The sequence below is a fragment of the Ornithorhynchus anatinus genome, chromosome 1 (assembly GCF_004115215.2).
Source record: "Ornithorhynchus anatinus isolate Pmale09 chromosome 1, mOrnAna1.pri.v4, whole genome shotgun sequence".
Taxonomy (NCBI): domain Eukaryota; kingdom Metazoa; phylum Chordata; class Mammalia; order Monotremata; family Ornithorhynchidae; genus Ornithorhynchus; species Ornithorhynchus anatinus.
In genome coordinates this window covers 25,745,548-25,764,227 of record NC_041728.1, presented here as the reverse complement: position 1 = coordinate 25,764,227, position 18,680 = coordinate 25,745,548, and the positions used below count along the sequence as shown (strand labels likewise).

Genomic DNA, 18,680 nt, shown 5'->3' with positions numbered 1-18,680 from the left:
AAAGTTTTAGCCTGAGTAGGCCATTGTCACAGCTTCTGGTAACCAGTAGAACAGAAAACAGGAGAAAATTGAACTCAGAATAGAAAAATCAGGGACCAGGAAGACTGCCCAAGAGAAGAAAACGCATGTCTTAGAGCCGTTGCACTAAGTGTAGCAAATCTCATTTTGTATAAAAAATCTTCTGTTTGTGAGTTCCCTGGAGATAGAGGCAGTCTTTCACATAGATACCATTTTTCAGAACAGATTTTAATATATCTTAGCGGTTTTGTCAGAGAGTTGCAGGATTTTAAAAAAATCCTCCAAGTAAACTGCTATTGAAAAACTTGGACAACAGACGCACCACTCCCACCAGTTGGACCAACCTGTCTTTTTCCATTTTCAGCAAATCTTCATCCATTCTTGAATATGATAACATGATTATTCATATCAGCCCAGAAGAGCACCCCAGGGTGCTCACACGGATATTTCTGACAAGAAAAAGTTTCAGGTTTAGCGCTCTGGTGGGAGGATTGTAAGAGGGGGGTGCTGGTTGAGGAACGAATTGAAAACTTAGGAAAATGATCTAGGCACTATGTTTTTAATCCTGTGGAAGCCATCTCAACTAGGAAATATTTTTGAACATCTGTTTGTTCTCCTTTATTCTCTGTCTGGTTTTTGAGGTCTACTTGGCTCCTTGTTGACCTGATGTCCCCATAACTCCATCAAGTATCATCCCTGAGTGTCTCATTAAAGAAACTGTGCTTCTCTGCCTTTTGAAGGAGAAAATGGTACCAGTGAATTTAATTCAGAGAAATGGGCAGATGATTTTCAAAAGATTTAACCAAGGTGGTATTGTTCTGAATGAAAGATTACACATGCCCCCCCTCACCATACACACGCGTCTGTGCATGCTGATTAGTCATTTAGATGAATATTGACCCTGAAGAAATAACATGAAAGTGGATTTGGTAGGCCTTTGAAGAATTCTAACTGAATGTTTAAATTTATACAAAACTTGGCTAATTGCATCTTTTTCATTTTTCTGAGCCTTGAGGGGGGTGGAAGGGTGGGAGATGTGGGTGTTGAAGGGGGGAGGCAGGGCAGGAACTAAACACGGGACAAGGGGGCAGGGGGAGTCAAACTGCTAGCAAATTTTAGGCCAGATAGAATCAACCGATTCCAGTAGTTGAGGACAAGTGGGTCACTACTTTCAGGTAGCTGAGTAACTGACACAAGTGGACTGACCATTAATCCTGTATCCCAAAATTAGCTCCCTTGTCATTTATGGGTTCAATTAGTAATCCCCCTGAAATGGGGCTCTTTTTGACTGTGGATTTGGGCTGTGCTCTGGTGGGCAGTTTGGGGATGGGGGTCGATTGGGGGGCGGTGGGGGGAGGCCAGCATTTTGTGTTATGCAGTCCAAAAGCAATTGTGGTCTCCCCCGTTCCAATTAAGAACATCTTTTTTGAACTGTGAAATTAGAGTGTCAGAACATCTGATCTTCTCGTTTTCTGCACTCGGCCAACGCTTCCAACATGTGTGCCCACCAGAATAGAGGCCTTGTTAAACCGCAGTTGCTTTTCTACCGGCCGGCAGCTTCACTTAGCCTGTTCAACTGCAGCGTAAGCAAATGGCTCTTTTCTTCCATGTCCTTATTTGCTACAGTATTTTGAGGATTTAATGGTAATGGGATTTAAAGAATATATTACCGAGAAACTGATTTTAATCTATGTAAACATAGGAGGCTGATATTGACAGAGGTCTCTGCTGAATTTGCATTATCATACCATTGGCTTTATACCACTCTAAGTTTTTAATAGGCAAGAGGTAACACGTGCCTGGGGGCTAGGCCACACTGAAATGCCCAGTGCTTTTTCCTGTTGAATTCAGATATAATCTGCTTCGGTGAAGTCCCAAAGGCACAAGTGTTAAGTAAATAGAGAGACTAATAACACTACTGTTTACACAATTATTAACCCGTCAAAAATCAACATAGAGATTTGGCTCTTTACAGTAAGGAATGAGTGAATGGGAGGATCACAGAAGCCACTGTTCTGGGAGACTTACAGTGATTGGTAACATTATCAGTACAAGCCAGATTTTCCTAAGAGAAAAATCTTGTGGACGAGAGAGGAAGGTTTGGGTGTGTCCTAAATGGTGACCAAAAAAACTCTCTGGGCTTGTGTTCAGCAACAGTTAAGGAGAGGATTTTACAAAGAACGTATGCTCCCATAATAGAAATCAATCACATAATCTCTGTTACCTTGAGCTATATGAATAGCGGGAAGCAGTTTGGTTTTTTTGGGGGGGGCGTTTCTTGTATGCTTTTAGAGCTTTGTTAAGTCGTCTTGCCAAACCTGAATAATTTACATCCCCAAATTGAGCCTAGCCTTGCTGACTCCCTCAGCGGTTCTCTCTGATGGCATTACCAATAATTGCCTAAGGTGTTCATCGCAGCTTTTGGGAGACTTTTTAATATAGGTAAAACATTTTTCAACACACCCAGTCAATTATGCACTAGCTTCTGAAAAGATGTATAGGAGAGTGTGTGGCTCGTTTTCAATTCGGTAAAATTAGCTTGTTTGTTTTTTTGGGGGTTGTTGGGCTGTTGTTTTTTGTGATGCTTTGAACTATTGTAATTATTGTTTGGAAACTGGTTTTCCTGATTACATTTGGGCCCCAAAATGACTTGTTCATTTTCCCCAAAAATTAATGCAATGTGTTATGAGATTTTGATGTGGTTTCAAAAAAAAAATCAAAAAAGAAATTACTTCTCATTTAAAGAGAATCTGCTTCCTGCTTAAGTGGCTAATATTTTAATTAAGTCTGGAGTGAAGTTTTTTTTGAGTGTCTCCTGATAAACTCCCTCTTTTATGTTGATGGTAATTAAACAGATCCCGGGGGACCCAGCCAGCTCTGTGCAAGGCCCATGCTAATTGTCAGACATGAGACACTGACCAGTTGGTTTGCTCTTGAATAGCCGGCGGCGTGCTGTCAGCCCCGCAGCTTTATTTTCCTGTATTGTGAGCTGTTGTCAGGGCTAACTGGGCCCTATTGTGACTGAAGATGTTGCGCAAATTGAGGCAGATGGCTCCGATTCAGACACGTGTCATTCAGAAAGGGGAAAAGGGATTGGCCCTGCAAAGTGGGGTCACGGCAGGGCACAGACCTGCTCCACACTTGTTAGTGTCTTCAAAAGCCCGTGGGCAGCAACTTGGTTGGTGCTTCTCTGAGTTGGAAACCCAAAGCGGGTGGGGGTTGGGGGGGGTGCTGCGCCGTGTGGGATCCACAAAGTGGGGGAAGGGTTGGGGGGGGCCCCGCTGTGGGCCTGCCTGACTCTGGGGCCCGGCTGTGCGTGCAGAATCAATTGGCAGGATTGACAGAAGTTCACTGGGCCGAAAATGGCTTTTCAGTCAATTGCAGGGCTTAAAAGGCTAGTTTTGCTTTTAATTCCATGTAATTAGTAAATGCTTCATGTCTTGGAATTTAGTGATAGGACATTAGACCTCGAGTTTCCTCGGGGATAGTCGAGAGAGGAAAAAGTGGCCAACGTGCTGGCCAGACAAAGAGGAAATCATTTTGTTGGTAGTCGCCCCGCACAGAACTTCCTTCCACATTACTGACATCCCGTGCTATTGAATTTGAATATTTTAACTGGAGTGAATTCATTGACTGGCAAAAGGAGGATTTACCGAGAGTTCTTCTGAGTGCATAAAACTAACTTCCTGCTGCCATATTCATCAGATACTAATTAGTGCGGTTTATGAATATGGTATACCTTAAAAATTCAAAAAAAAAGCTTCTCTGGGCAAAACCCCATAAAAAGAACCACTTTGAGCATGACGAAGTGTTAACAAGGAGAGAAAAGGATTTCAACATTCACAAACTTATCCAGTAAAGCGAAGAGGGAGGCCCACCAGACTCCCAGCACATTGTTAGCCTCCAGACTGCCACGTAATCGGTATCCCTTTCCCTTTGAGCTCTTAAGATACTCAGCTGCTGTGCTTTAGGAGCAGTGGTGGTGAACCTCTGTCATTTTTACAAATGCAACTGGCTTTTGGTTTCTGGGAGAAGGGGGTCTTGAATGAGCTGATGTTCATCTGGGAAAGTTGTGTGATTTAAAACTCATTTGACTTCAGAGATAGCCTGCTGCCTGTTTGGTTTTTTTTTTTCCTTTTCTTTTCAGAGATCTCTTCACTTTTTTTTTTTCCCCCTTCCAGATTTGCAGCGAAAACCGTGCACAGTGGGTCACTGATGCTGGTCACAGTGGAGCTGAAAGAAGGCTCCACAGCCCAGCTCATCATAAACACTGAGAAAACGGTGATTGGTTCTGTTCTACTGCGGGAGCTGAAGCCTGTCCTGTCCCAGGGGGAACCTGCTTACATCTGGACTTCAGAGTCTGGCACACAACAAAAGTGCCTGGCATCCACTGCTGCTGCCTTTCATTTATAATAATAGCCCTTCCATCTGGCAGTGGGGGAAGAACACACTCTTGACATTCTTGTCTCCTGCTTTAGAATGCTGGTGTGGATCTCTCATGGATGCAGTTCTTTTCCTTTTTTTCAGCTTGCTAACCAAAGAACATATATTTTGCTGTCAGTTCTCTAAACTCTTAAATCCATGTCCCATTTATTCTGCCCTGCTCCTTCCTTCCCTCCTCCACTCTCTCTCAGCTATAATGGACAAATATCGGGTAATTAAAGTTCATTGGAAATCAGCTTGCCGTCAGCGGTAAGCAAAAATCGGGAAACTGAGCTCAGGGGTCCGGCCGGACGCACCGTTGGGGCCGGTGGCTTGTTGTTTGGAATAAATGTAAAGACGGGATGGGACCTTCAAAGGGGTTGTCCTGTTCGGTGTCTCTCAGTTGTGGTAATCAATGTAGACAGAGACTGGCATTATCAGATGATTTCTGAATGGCAAATAAAATAGTGTTTATGAACAGAATTTCCAGGGTTTTTTTTCCTTTTTAATTGGAAGATGCTTATAAATCATTTGTATATGTGGAGTTTATTGATTGATCAGTAATCGTTTTGAGAGTTGTTTAGGTAAAAAACAGTATCAGGGCTTTGCTAGGAAAAGAAAACTGCCACCAAATAAGGGCCAGTTCTCTACTTGTGTAAAGAAGTGGTTTGGATTCCTCCTAAAACATATTCAGAAAAACCTTTTTAGAAAAACTGGAAGAAAAGGTCCCTTTCCAAGCCAGCTCTGTCATAGAAGAGCAATTAATGAGATCTATTACAAGGCCTATTAGAGTCTGCAGAATAAATTATTTAAATGTTACCTTAGATCCCAACGCTCTGGTGTGCCCAGCCTCCCGGCTTGTTGATGTCTCTAGGTATCGATCCTATTGGAAAATGACTAATTCAGCTTGCTTTGCAGAAACTGCTCCGAATTCCACCCTGCAAAACCGCACATAAGCAAAACGTAAGTATGTATTGGCATTTCTCACAATAGCAGGAGTGACATTTATCAAGCCCTTACCTGGTTCGGGGCCCTGAACTAAGCACTGGAAAGGGCTGTGAGGACCTGCAGCCTGACACAGTCTTGTAGCCCAAGGAACACTCACTTGGCATAAAGGTGGCAGAGGGTGGAAGAGAGCTGGACCCGGACGGAACCCGAGGAGATGGATGGATAGCGAGGCGAATTCAGGTAAAACAGTGGCAAGGGCAGTCCGATGGAAGGGCAGAGACTCCTCAGTACCCCAGGGAGGACAACCCTGCCCCAACCTAACCAGCGACCTTAACGTCGCCCAGGCTCCCGGCCGCAAAACTCGCTAGCTCTCCGCACCTGCTGGAGGCAGAGCTTCTCCCCAGCAGCCATGTAGGAAGAAAGGGGGTCCACTGGGGCCTCTGGGGGTCCCTGGCTCCCTCGGCTGCCCCTCCTACCCACCTTTCACCCTCTGACTGCAGTGTGTCTCTCACTTTATACAGTGAGCTACTGTAGGCAGGGTGCTAATTTTATTAGTGGGATTGGACTGTATCCAATTCAGTGACTTTATATAATGGCACTTTTCTATCAAAGCAAGTAACCCAAACGTGATCGTAAATGGGAGCCATCCTTGTATCCCAATTCTTGTCCACCAGTTGAAGGTAGGAAGAAAGGGCTGGCTCTTTCAATCAAGAAAACACATCATTCTGTAGATTGGGATCTAATGAATCTTGGTGACAAGAAAAATGAAAAAAATACGTGTGATATAAAGGAGCTGGAGAATACTTACAAAGAGAGGCGTGAACAAGCTGTGGGGAAAATCCTTACCGTCTCCAGACCTCTGTTCAGAGGAGAGCAAACAAGAATGGTATGTTTCTACGGCTATCGAAATACGGCATAAATCAAAGGAGAGGAGGGGTTGCTATCTAAGTCCAGGTTATACCTCACTCTAGAGTACCGTATACTCTCATAATAGTGACACCCAGAAGTACCACTATAATTGCAGTTCATTGGTATTTCCATTATTAACCACATTTTCTAGGGCTTTTGTAACTTTGGATTTTTAAGTCAATAGCTGTTTAAAATGTGGAACACAATTTTTCAGCCCCGATGTCTTTTAGGAGAACACAAGTCTTGGCCAGTGTATGATTCAGATGTGATGGTAAGGCCTGGTTTTTGCCTCAGAATGTAAAAATGCTCTCTGCTCCTTAAGTGTCTCATACCCATAAGCAGATCTTGCTTTGTTTGTAAATAAAGGAAACAGGGCTCAAAGACCCAAGGGTTTTTTTTGTTTTGTTTTTAAGGTAAGTGCTAGGCTTACTTTCTAAAATTACTTAAAATTTGTCCTATCAGTTTAGGCCACTGGATAGAGTTAGATATGAATTAATATTCATTTAATTGGATGCTTTCCATACCCCAGTCTTGTATACCGAAGTATTCCTCTACTTCAGATTATAATTCAATCTGAGTGTTTTGGTGGAAATGAGGATGGGGAGAACCTGGTTAGGAAAAGAACACATAGAATTAATCTTGCTTGGGTCTTACCTGTGGTAGCAGTGCCTGGGTGGTTAACTAGCTAACAAAAGGGAGGGTCACCTACACTTTCTTTTTTATTGCAGTTTAGCATGGTGTCCTGCCAACAGCACCGTTTAGCTATGAGATTTCATCTTCACGCATGCCTTCTGATTGGTCTGGAAATCCAACTGATTGACACCTGAGAAGGGTACTGTGGTCTGCTCCCTCTTCCCCTTCCACTTTCTCCTCCTGGCCCCTCTAACAGCCTGACTTGTGAAGTCTGCCCTGAGCTTAGCAAAAGCCTTCAACTGCTTTCTTTTTTTATCAGGTTCCTGGGGAGGGCCTCTGGGACTGGGCTATTTTGTCTGAAAAATCACTTTCTTGCTCTGGTCAGTCTGGTTCTGGAATTACTCATGCTCCATGCAGATCTGGGCAAAAAAAAGAATTATTTTTTCCCCACACCCAAAAAAAAAGGTCTTGAAAACTAGGTTACCCCATGTGTTAAATGGCATTTGTCCCTTGTTCCTTCTTCCAATTTCAAAACATCCGAACAAAGATACTTGACCTTGGGACTTCAATTCCTGTTGTAAATAACAGAAGGGCTTGCAGGGAGGTAGATAAAACAATATACATAGGAGACTGGACCTATCACTTGGTTGGACCTTCAGCCCATGGAGCTGGGGAGGCCTGTATAACCTTGGACTAATCACATAAGTTCTCTCGGCCTCAGTTTTCTCATCTGTAAAATACCTGTTATCCTTCCTTCCTTACACTATGATCCCAGGACTATGTCCCACCTGATTATCTTGTATTTACTCCAGCACTTAGTACAGTGCTTAAGCAATACCACAATTTTTTTGTGCATTTTGCTGTTCACAGATCATTTTAAATGGAGCTTCTCTCAAATGGCTACCCCTGAGGTTTTCACATTTCACCATTTAAGGAAAATCTCAATGTATTGGCTTAAAAATTGTAGTATCTGCTAAGTGCTTACTATATGCTAAGCACTGGGATTAGATACAAGATAATCGGGTGGAACACAGTCCCTGTCCCAACAAGAGGCTCACAGTCTAAAGGGGGAGGAAAAATAGATATAATCCTCGATTTACAGATGATGAAACTGAGGCCCAGAAAAGTTAAGTGATGGCCCAAAGGCACACTGGAAGCAAATGGAAAAGCATGATTAGAACCTCAGGCACCTCACTCCCAGGCCTTTGGCCTTTTCCGCTAGGCTATGCTGTTTCTCAGCTCAAGCTGAAGCTACAATGGGAAAAGCAAATTCATGAAACCGATCAGTAGAAAAGAACGGGCTGGAGAGGACAGCTGTTAGATGTAAATTTAAAATAACATAACTGCTGATTGTAGTTAAAGATGAAACTTTTGACGGGGAGATTTTTATCTTTGTGAGTGTGCCAACGTCAAGGTCCTGGGTCCCTTCCTCCTCCCTCCTCCCAGAAATGGTTCATGGCAGTTGCCTGGAGAAGCCAGTCTCCTCAGCAGATTTGATAGTACTGACCAGGAGCAGCTGAGGGAAAGGATGCTAGAAGGAAAACATCTCTGCTCGTCCCACTGACCAGGTACAGCAATGAGTGATTCTAACCCTTTGACCCACAGAGCAATCTGGCAGAATTTTCCCTGTTCTAGGGGATCCCAGGGCATTTCAAAAGTTAGATATTGGTCAGATCTGAGGCCAAACTGGTTACTCCAGCTCAATTTTGAATGCCCATTCTGGCCCAGCTCATCTGCTCTCAAGAGTGTCCTACCCAGGCTACCATAGGAAAGCCCAACTCCAGAACTAACTAGGCAGACAGCAGCAGGGGGTGACCCCATTTAAACCTTTTAGAGTCTAGGGACTTGGGTTCTTCTTTATGAATATTTTCCCTGTGGGGACTGCTGAATATTAGCATAAAACTTATTCAATCTTCATGAAGCATTTCATTGGAAAAAATAGAAGTGTTTTTCTCTCTCTCTCTCTCACACACACACACACACACACACACACTTATTTAGTTACTTACTTTACTCTTTGTCTTTACAGACTTCAGCCCAATTTCAGTGCAACCTCGCAAGACCCATACACTAGTTGTGAGGCAAAATACCTGATGGTATTTGATTCCGCCAAGGAAGGGACTCTGCTTCTTCACTGCAAGGCAGAAAGGGAAACTTGCATTACTCATATAGCCACTTTCACTGCTGCTGTCCCTAGGAATCACCTAAAATTGGTCTTTGAGTATAATAATAATAAGGCAATGCATGTTTATCCTTCTCCTGGAGGCAGCACAGTGTTAGATGAAGCTGAAATGTCTTCTCTGATACCAACTCCCCCAGTCTTTCATGAATAACAGGACTGGTGCTGCGTATTGGAGAAACAGGTTCAATTCTGCCTTGACACAGAAGCTAAGAACAGTCATAGTGAAGACCTCCCTTAACACCCAATCCCACCATTTCTGGCCTATGCATCTTTCAGTATTTGACTTTGTCTCCAAACTTAGCCTCCTTAGTCAAACGTCAAGTGTACCATAAAATATAGGACTAAAAACACCGTTAGAGAAGCAACTGAGAATCCTTCTCTTGTTCCCTTCTAGCTTTTAAGAAGGCTGCAATTTGTGTGATGCCCCTGCCTGGTCAGAGCCTCAGCAATGCTCAATAGGTGAGATAGTCTCGAGGCAGTCCTGAGGGCAGGCTTCACCTCTCCCAGGACAGGCCCGGAGACCCCCTCCTCCATCCCCACCCCCTCCCTTGGTCTGCCCCACTGGCTCCAAATTCAGGTGTTATTTTAAGCAAAGTTGGTAGGCAGCTTAGCTTTCTAATTGAAAGTAATTCTGATTTCTGCACTGTGATATAATTGCCTCAAAAAATGTTATTTGATGATTAAGATTCTGGACTGAATTGTGTTCCGTGGGTTCCCGCACTGTTCTCCGTCAGGGACTTGGTTTCAGCGGCGTGCAGCTGCTGGAGTTGATTTACAGGGCTGCGGCTGTGGCTAGTCATAAATAAATCCTCTTATATAGTTGTTATGAACACCTGTTAGATCATCTGTCAGCAAAGCGCTGTTCACATTTATCATGGTGCGGTAGTTATTTTACCTCAATCCATTTCCAACTGACTCAGCCTCCATCGCTGGATTACTATTACCACACCATAATCGCTCGTTTCCACTCCATGTTACAACTTGCAGATAAAAGATTTCACTACTTGGCCAAATTTCATAAATAAAGGAGCAGTTCAGTGCAGTAAAAGTTTATTTTTGTCATCATTTGTCACCCCATTATTCTATAAATCAAATGGAATAGCACTATTGCCAGCTCAGGCGTTGCTGTCAGCCCGAGGCGTGGAAATGGTCCGTTTCTTCCTTTTAGATGAGATGACATGTCTTTCAGACTTAACTGGCTTATGGCTTTGTTTCACCCATTTTATTTTATTGCCCCTTCAGAAAAATCCTTGGGGAACAGAAAGACTAAAAGAGCAGAATGGAAACAGAAAACACAGCCTAGCCTGCTGCTTAGCAAGGTGATGAACATTTTCCTCTACCAGCATTCATTAGAAACTTGACCATCAAAAAAAAAAAGGTACCCAATGTCCATAAATCCTCTTCCAAGACTTTCAAAAGGTTTATAGTTTAGATCCAGGAGAGGTTGTTAAAACATACAGTTACCTGCTTCTGAACTTGACCTCATGGCAGAGGGATAAGCTGACTTGCAGGGTGGGCGTCTGCTGACAGGTTTCAACTGGATTCTGTTATCGCAAAGGCAGGTTGATGGGATGCCTCTCCCAGACCATTTCACCCGGTCCTGGGGGGGGGTCTTGCAAGGGGTTGATGGTCGCTCCTGCCCGAGACTTGGCCTCCTCAGCCAGGCTGGTGGCTGAGTTGAGATCGACTGATACATGGCGAACTCGGGCTCCGGGGGAAGGCTGTGGTTCAGAGAAAGAGAGGAGAAAGCTGTAGGAATGGGGTAGTAGAAAGGGGTTTATAGTTGATATTATATTTCCAAGTTAGTTCTAATTCAAGTTACATTCTTCAGAGTCATTATGTAGCTCATAAATTCAATAAAGTGTTTTACTGGCACAATAAAAATGACAGGAGGGGGGTTTTATACTGTAAGTTTCGTTACTTGCTCTTCCTGTTTTATGTTGAAGTTCTCTGACCGTTATGTCATTAAACTCCGTGGAGTCTGAAGGGCTTAGGCCCCTCCATTCCCACTTTACTTTGCCTAGAGTAGCCCCTTCAGGGCAACAGTTAGCCCAGGCTCCGGCCCCTCTGAGAAAATGGTTTGTTTTTCTTTGAGTTCCGTTTATGAAAGGATCCCTGAGAGAGACCCAGCTTTGGACTGTGGTGCTTAGGGTAGTGAAGCCTATTTGACTGGCATCTGTATCGATGCTTCCAGCTGAGCCCCTCCTGAATGCTTTTGGGGACATACAGTAAAGAAAGGGTTTGATCCCTGCCCTTAAGGAGCTTAGAGTCTAATGGGGGAAGACTGTGAACATAAATTGGCAAATATCTGAAAAGTGAGAGAGTAGACATAAGTAATCAACACAAGTGAGCAAAAAAAAACAATGATCAAGGAAGTCATTTTCTGAACCTCTCTTTAGTCCCAGTATGAATAACTGGCTTCCCACCGTGTTAAGGCCACTTTGGGAGATTTGCCACCAAGCTGGAGACCCTGGATGCCCGCTCTCCTTAAAGGGTAACAGGTGCCAGGGGAATGGTGGGTGGGAGCGGGGTCCCTATCCCAGCCCTAGAGTGGTGCTGGCGATGGACATTGAGGCCTTCAGAAAGATGACGTTTCATGCCCTGCCCAAGCACGCTTCCCATACTGCTTTGGCCAAGGGAGCCCTGGTGCAGCCCCTCCCATTTGGGGAGTTGGACTCAGAATAGTGGGACATCCTTGGTAGGAAGTGGGGCCCACATTTGTGTTCCGGGGAGGGGGGGGGGAGGAAAGCAAATGCTGAAGAGGCGAACCGGCCACCCCTGGAATCTTTGCTTCCTCCAGATGTTTGTTTTGAACAGAAATAATCCACATGGAAACAGCAACTACTAATTCTCTGGCCAGAGCACATCAGGGCCCTAATCTAAAACCTCCCATCCATCCAGCTGTCTGGCATTTGCTATTATAGGGCACCAACAGAGAAATGAGGCTGTGGCTTTATCACTGCACCCTGGGTGACAACTTGATTTTCTGCTTTCACCGCAGGCAGCAGCAGCCCAACATGATGGGGCTGTTAATTTGTGCATTTCATGGTGTCTGTCAGAGGGGCCAGGAGAGGAGGGTTTCAGGGAGAAGGGAATGGAGCATGTCCCAGCCTCGGAAGCACCTGTCTGCATTGACGGCACCGAGCACTTCTTATTAACGTGCGGGTCTCTAAATGCAGGCCGGGGATGACAGCCTGCATTCCCAGCACCCACACACTGTGACAGGCTCAGGCAGCCGGTCCCATTGTTTGCCCTTGATGAGCATGTCATTAATGGAAATGGAAGAAAGTGAGGGCCCACATCAGTATTCAAATAGCCTCCATTCTCTCTGCCATTCATCCGCCTGGCTCAGCCTGCTGCAGATTTCCTTCTGCAAGCTCCACTTGCCCGTTTTTAGATTCATTCCCAAGGCATACAAATGCTTTTCATGCAGCTCCTGGCCCTTCCAACTCCAAGACTGCTTCCCCCATCGCCCTTTCCCCTCCCACCTCTTGGTCACATCAGCAAAAGTTAGGGGGATTGAACTTGGGTGAATCCAAAAAGTCCAATTAGCACGTACCTGCTGTCTGATGCCCCGGAAATGGAAGGTGCCAGAATTTGAACTCATCAAATCTTCCTAAACCAGGGGTCTCAGTGTTCCTGGGAGGGCAAGCAGATTCCTCTCTCTCAGCTTCAGGAAAGGCAGATGAGTCTAGGGATGAGCTCAGAGGATCAGATTTTCTCTCTAAAGGGGAAAAAACCAAGCAATCAGGCCCTTTTGGGAGATTTTTTTTAAGGTAGGAAGGAAATACGAAAACCTCCTGGAAGCCTCTGTAGTTGGGATTAATTGTGTGTCTCCCAACATTATTTACAGCCAAGTGGTAAGTGACTAGATCCTAAATACATGTTTCTGTGCCTTAGATCTTGTGTTGGTCTGTTTGCTTAATAATGTAATTAGTGCACAGAGGGAGGATATTGATGCTGCTGCCAGCATTCGTTTACTCTTCAAAGCGTTTCCAAGCCGATGGTACTGGAGACTGGGCCTTCAAATCATCCAACCCTCTTCCTGCAGCTCCCAGCCCCTGCTCACCCCACCGTCTCCCCGCAGCACCCAGCCGCCCACAGTGCCCCATCAGTGTTATTCACTGAGCACTTAGTAGGTTCAGAGCCCTGAGCACCCAAGCCCCTGCTCACCCAGCAAATGCCCCAATTCCCACAGACCTCGGCCTATTTGGTCCAGAGGTACCGTGCAAGAATCACATCTTTTACATTCAGATATGCTGCTCTCCCAGTGAAGGTGGCAGTGAAAGACCACCTCTAATTTCTTTCTGACCTTTTCACGTGGAAAGGTCAGGAGAAACGCTTGCGATGCGTTTCGGCAGCAGTGTCCCTTATCTAGTATTAATCTGTCAGTGGCTTGGGCCCTAACTCCCTGAGACACACTCATCTCCCAGGGCATATCTTGCTGGAAGTTGAAACAGTGCAAATCCTGCTGGTGACAGGCCTGAAATTGAACTCTGGGCCACCACTCTTGCTCCTGCCTGGACTTCCCTCACTCTGACTGTTAGCGTGTGGGGAGAGGGGAGCCAGCAAGAGATGCTGAACAGAATTCAACCTGTGTAGCAGTGTACACTTTTGCTTTCAATCAGTGGTACTGGAGTGCTGACTACGCATCCACAAGCGTCCACAACCATACTAAACACTTGGGAGAGGACAATGCAACAGAATCGGTAGGCACATGCTCTGCCCTCAGTGAGCTTACCTTCAGGGCCAGGGAAATTGCTGTTTTTCCTTTTAAGACACAAAATTCCTCGGGGATGAACTCAGGGTCCTTGCACGCACACAGCAGGCCCTTCTAACACCCTTCATCATCCTGTGGGGGTGCTGGAAGCAGAAGGCAGGTTTTCCCAGGTGTTTGCCCTCTGGGGAAGCTTCTCTCCTTCCTCCATTAACACTGAAGGGGACGATTAAGGAGTGCAAAGCCAGGCAGTAAATCTGGGTTGTCTCTCTTCATCGCATCTCCAGGAGCCCACTGAGGATAATTTAAGAAAAAGAGAAGCTGGCTGAGAGAAAATCCCAGTGCTTTAGCCCAAGTGTCATCCTGATGGAAAATAATTTTCACATTTGATTAATAATTAAAAGATCTGTTTAATAAAATATGGAGGAAGCAGTTTGTCTCTCCACCACCAAAGGAAAGCAGAAGCCTGACCCAGGACCCCTGTTCCAGAGGGGACAAAAAGGCAATTGAGGTGAAACAATATCCATTGCTCCCTAGGGCCTCTCCAGAAGTGGCTGTGGGAGGGTTCGGTGGCAGATTTAAAGCAGAAATCCCACAGCTGATGCTGAATCGTGCCAAATCCAGTGGGGCTCTAGCTTGCAGGTGACAGCCACCCGTCTCACCAGAAGAGCCAAATCACTGACTTTTTTCAACAAAAAAATACACTTTGTTTTCTTTCTGAAAGAGCCATGAAAGAGGCAGATTCAAGAATATTCAAGAAGTTTCCTAGAGTCACAATTTCTCTACCCAAATATAAGTGACTTAACCAAATGCACCGTTTGATCAAACAGTTCCTCAAAGGAAAGTTTTCCATTTAGAATCATCAGTTTTCTTCCCTTTTTCTCCCCGAAGAAAAATTAATTTCACCAGTGAGATTAGTATGTCGAGTCAATTTTATTCACCCTGTGAATTCTAAATCATTTAAAGGCAGCTTCTGCAATAATTAGTATATGAATATGCATATCAATTAAAAGCACTTTAAATTAATCATTTCAAAGTTGAGGACGATGTATGCACTTCCCTTATATCTCCGGCAGTTATTTCCAGACACTGTGTCAAACAGAGATGAGGAGAAAAATAGACTGATGCAGACCTGGAAATGAGATCGGCATTCGCCCTCCGGGGAGAGGGGTGGACAGAGAGGGCACCATCTCTGCCCTTGGGGTGGGCCCCACTGACAGCTGGCTCAAGGCCAATTCCTACTTTGCATTAAATGGGATGCCAAACAGCTGCCCTCATTTTCAACTCCACAGGGCAGCCTAAAGCACTACATGTTCAGATTCCCCGTCCTCTTCCCCCATAGCCATCCCTCCCCAGCCTGTGTGGTCCCAGAAACCAAGCAAAGGCTTGTCGGGGCCTGGAATTTCCCTACCAGAGACAGGACTCACATCAATTCCAACGAATTGTACATTCCAAGCACTTAGTACAGTGCTCTGCACATAGTAAGCGCTCACTGAATGAATGAATGACAGTTGGGTCACTGTGGGCAAGGAACATATCTGCCAACTCTGGTCGTTCATTCATTCCTTTAATCATATTTATTGAGTGCTTACTGTGTGCAGAACACTGTACTAAGTGCTTGGAAAGTACAATTCAGCAAGAAATAGAAATAATCCCTGCCCACAACGGGCGGTTGTACTGCACTCTCCCAAAGGCTTAGTACAATGTTCTGCACAGAGTGAGCATGATGATAAAAGTATGATTCCTTTTTGCTTGAATATGGTATGAATTGTATCTTGTCTGAGGTTTTACCCCTTTACTATCTAGGCAAAGTAACAAAGACGAAAAGACCTAGGACTTAAAAGACATTAGACCAGACCTAATAAATGTTGAAGCTCAAACCCTGGTCATCTTAAATGAGTTTATAGGGCAAGGATTTTTATAAAGAAATTGCCTTCACAAAAGGCTTTAGAAACATTGGCAGTCAGCACTCAGCTCTACCTTAGATAAACCATCCATTGGGAAAACTAAAGATGAGGAGAAAGAATCAGTTATTATCAATCATAATATTGATTACATATTTACAATGTGCAAATCACTGCATTAAGCACTGAGAAGAATTTGTGGGTACTGATTCGGGCTCAGTCCCTCATCTGCAAGGGGCACACAGTCTATAAGGGAAGGCAGAGACACATACAGGAAAAAGACTGTCGAGCTAAATTCAACAACTGAGAAGCAAGAACGTTAAAATAATATCATCTCCCCGGGCTTGTCAATGCTCCAGTCCAGGCCGTTCTGTCCAAAATGCCCTGTCCTGTCCACCTTCCTAAAACCCTAATCCTGACAATACTCCTCTCCTACCATGCAAGGCAGGGGATGAGGCCAACTCTGACCCTCAGGCCCCCTGCCCACCCTGGACCCTGGAGTTCCAGGCTGAGGAAACGGTGGGAGGGGAGGCCTAGGTGGGATGGAACCACATCTGGATTCATCTCTAGGAGCGAGGAATGACTCATGTTTCACAAAAGGTCACTGGCTGCTGAGATAGATAAATTACAAATAGAATCCAGCGAGGTTGGAGTTCCAATTCTGTAAGGAAGTTGTCATTAAATCAAAGACTTTATGGCTTCTATTTTGTTGCATAGAAAAAGGGAAATAATTAGAAATCAAAGAAGTACAAAGAAATCAAAAGGTATAATGCTATTCTAATAGGTCCTGTCTTGGTCTTTAACTTTCCATTGCAAGCAGCATTATTTTTAACTCAGAGGTATAAAAATCATCCATAATAAGGAAGTTGAAACATTTACAGTTAGATGTGAAAAAATCAGTCTGCTCCATGATATAAATGCTAAAAATAATGTCTTGACTTGTGAAGATTCTCCCAGGCCATCCAGGAGAATTAAATGTTGGTCTCACTCAATGAGGACACGCTAGGTCAGGGATCTTTTTCCAGAACCTCATCCATCAAGGTTGGTAGGGTTTCAGTCCCCTTTGATTTTACGGGGCCACAGTGGTATGCAAACTTTACCAGTGAAAGCTTCAGGGGCCTTATTTAATAGAGCAAGCCGCCTCCTCACCAAACCCTAAACAATTCATTTCATGCTTCTGGGCCCTCTGCCTCTACAATTAAATACTGACTAACAGAATTGGGTAAGTGTTTTTTAAGAAATGGGTAAATTGATTGGCTAGGAAACAGATTTATTCATTCAATCGCATTAACTGAGCGCTTACTGTGTGCAGAGCACTGTATTAAGGACTTGGGAAAGTACAACACAACAAAAGACTGTAAACTCTTTGGTGGGATGGTTGGATCCTAAACTTCCATGGTGGGTTTCCAATCAATAATATTTAGACTGTGAGCCCGTTGTTGGGCTGGGATTGTCTCTGTTGCCGAATTGTACCTTCCAAGTGCTTAGTACAGGGCTCTGCACACAGTAAGCACTCAGTAAATACGCTTGAATGAATGAATGGAGTGTTTACTGACCGCAGAGTGCTGTATGAAGTGCTTGGGAGAGTATAACACAACCGATTGTAGACATGTTGCGTGTCCAGCTGTGCACAAGAAAGGGTCACTTACGTACATATCTGTAATTTTATTTATATTGGTCTCCCCCTCTAGACTTTAAGCTCGCTTAGGGCAGGGAATCTGTTTATTGTTGTATTATACTTTCCCAAGCACTTAGTACAGTGCTCTGCACACAGTAAGCACTCAATAAATACGACTGACTCAATGAATTTTATATCTTCCTGTCGATCAGGATGAAGAATATATTTGTATAAATTCAGTCTGCCTTACAAGAATTTATTCTGCTTACATCCTTTATTCCAAAAGTTTCCTCCTATAGAATTAAAATGTACTAAGAAAACTGTTATTTAGCTTATTAAACTCCAGCTGTGTCTTTGGTGCACCCCAATTACTATAATTTGGGCCCTTTTGAAGTTTGTAAACCAAATGGATTGGGCATGAATAATATATTTAGCACTTGATGTGCCAAAGTGCTGTGCTAAGTGCTGAGGAACATACAAGATAATCAATATACTGTATTTCCAGGGTATAAACACCAAACCATTCCCAGGAAGTTGAATGCTGACTGATTTATACAATAATGCCATTTCTTTTGGTTTATCTGCGCAGTGTTTCTGTTACCAGTAATTACTTTTGTCTTTCAAAAAGGATTTGGCTTCAGTTCACAGATGGGCTACTGCAGAACTGTGAGTACCCTTCACAGGCTTTTCATCTAGACTAATTTTGACATGGTGAGATCATGACTTTCTTTCATTTTCCCCTGAGAGATTATGCCACTCGTTGAGAAATCTCCCTGGTTTGAGAAATTTTTCCAGGAAATTATTTATCTTGGATCATCTTTTCACAATTTCTCTGTTTTAGCTCCACATCCAACAGAAACTCCTTACCACTGGCTTCAAGTCACTCAAGTTCTCCCCCTCCTACCTTAATCACTTATCTCCTACTACAATCCAACCCACGCTCTAATACCAATCTACTCCCTGTACCTCAGTCTTGTCTATTTTGCCACTATCCCTTGTCCACCTCCTCCCTCTGGCCTGTAACTCCTTCCCCCTTTCATCATTATCAGTGGTATTTATCAGCGCTCAGAACAGTGCTTGGCAAATAGTAAGTGCTTAACAAATACCATCATTATTATTATGGAGCACTGTGGGCAGAGCACTGTACTAAATGCTTGGGAGAGTATAATACAACATAGTTGGCAGTACACTCCCTTCCCATAATCTTACAATCTAGAGGACTTCCTATCTGACAGGCCACCACTCTCCCCATCTTCAAAGCGCTACTCAAATCATATCTTCTACAATAGGCCTTCCCTAACTCATTTCCCCTCTCCATTTACCCTCCCC

General features: G+C 44.2%; 1 protein-coding gene and 1 long non-coding RNA gene across 3 annotated transcripts in view; one reads left to right on the top strand and one right to left on the bottom strand.

Annotated features, from left to right (window-relative positions):
• The window catches only part of AP3B1 (adaptor related protein complex 3 subunit beta 1), a 249,431-nt gene extending 244,508 nt beyond the window's left edge, over positions 1-4,923 (top strand). For both annotated transcript variants that reach the window (XM_029079817.1, XM_029079872.2), the window contains exon 27: positions 4,200-4,923. In XM_029079817.1, the coding sequence (XP_028935650.1) occupies positions 4,200-4,431 (232 nt within the window). In that variant the 3' untranslated portion in view covers positions 4,432-4,923. The remainder of the gene's footprint in view (positions 1-4,199) is intronic.
• Positions 1-18,680, bottom strand: part of LOC114817009 — a 105,278-nt gene that overhangs the window by 3,624 nt on the left and 82,974 nt on the right. Inside the window, exons 2-7 of the long non-coding RNA XR_003764855.1 lie at positions 13,854-14,123; positions 12,672-12,836; positions 10,577-10,833; positions 8,940-9,064; positions 5,261-6,905; positions 363-467 (exon numbers count right to left, since the gene is read on the bottom strand). This is a non-coding gene — a long non-coding RNA (uncharacterized LOC114817009). The remainder of the gene's footprint in view (positions 1-362; positions 468-5,260; positions 6,906-8,939; positions 9,065-10,576; positions 10,834-12,671; positions 12,837-13,853; positions 14,124-18,680) is intronic.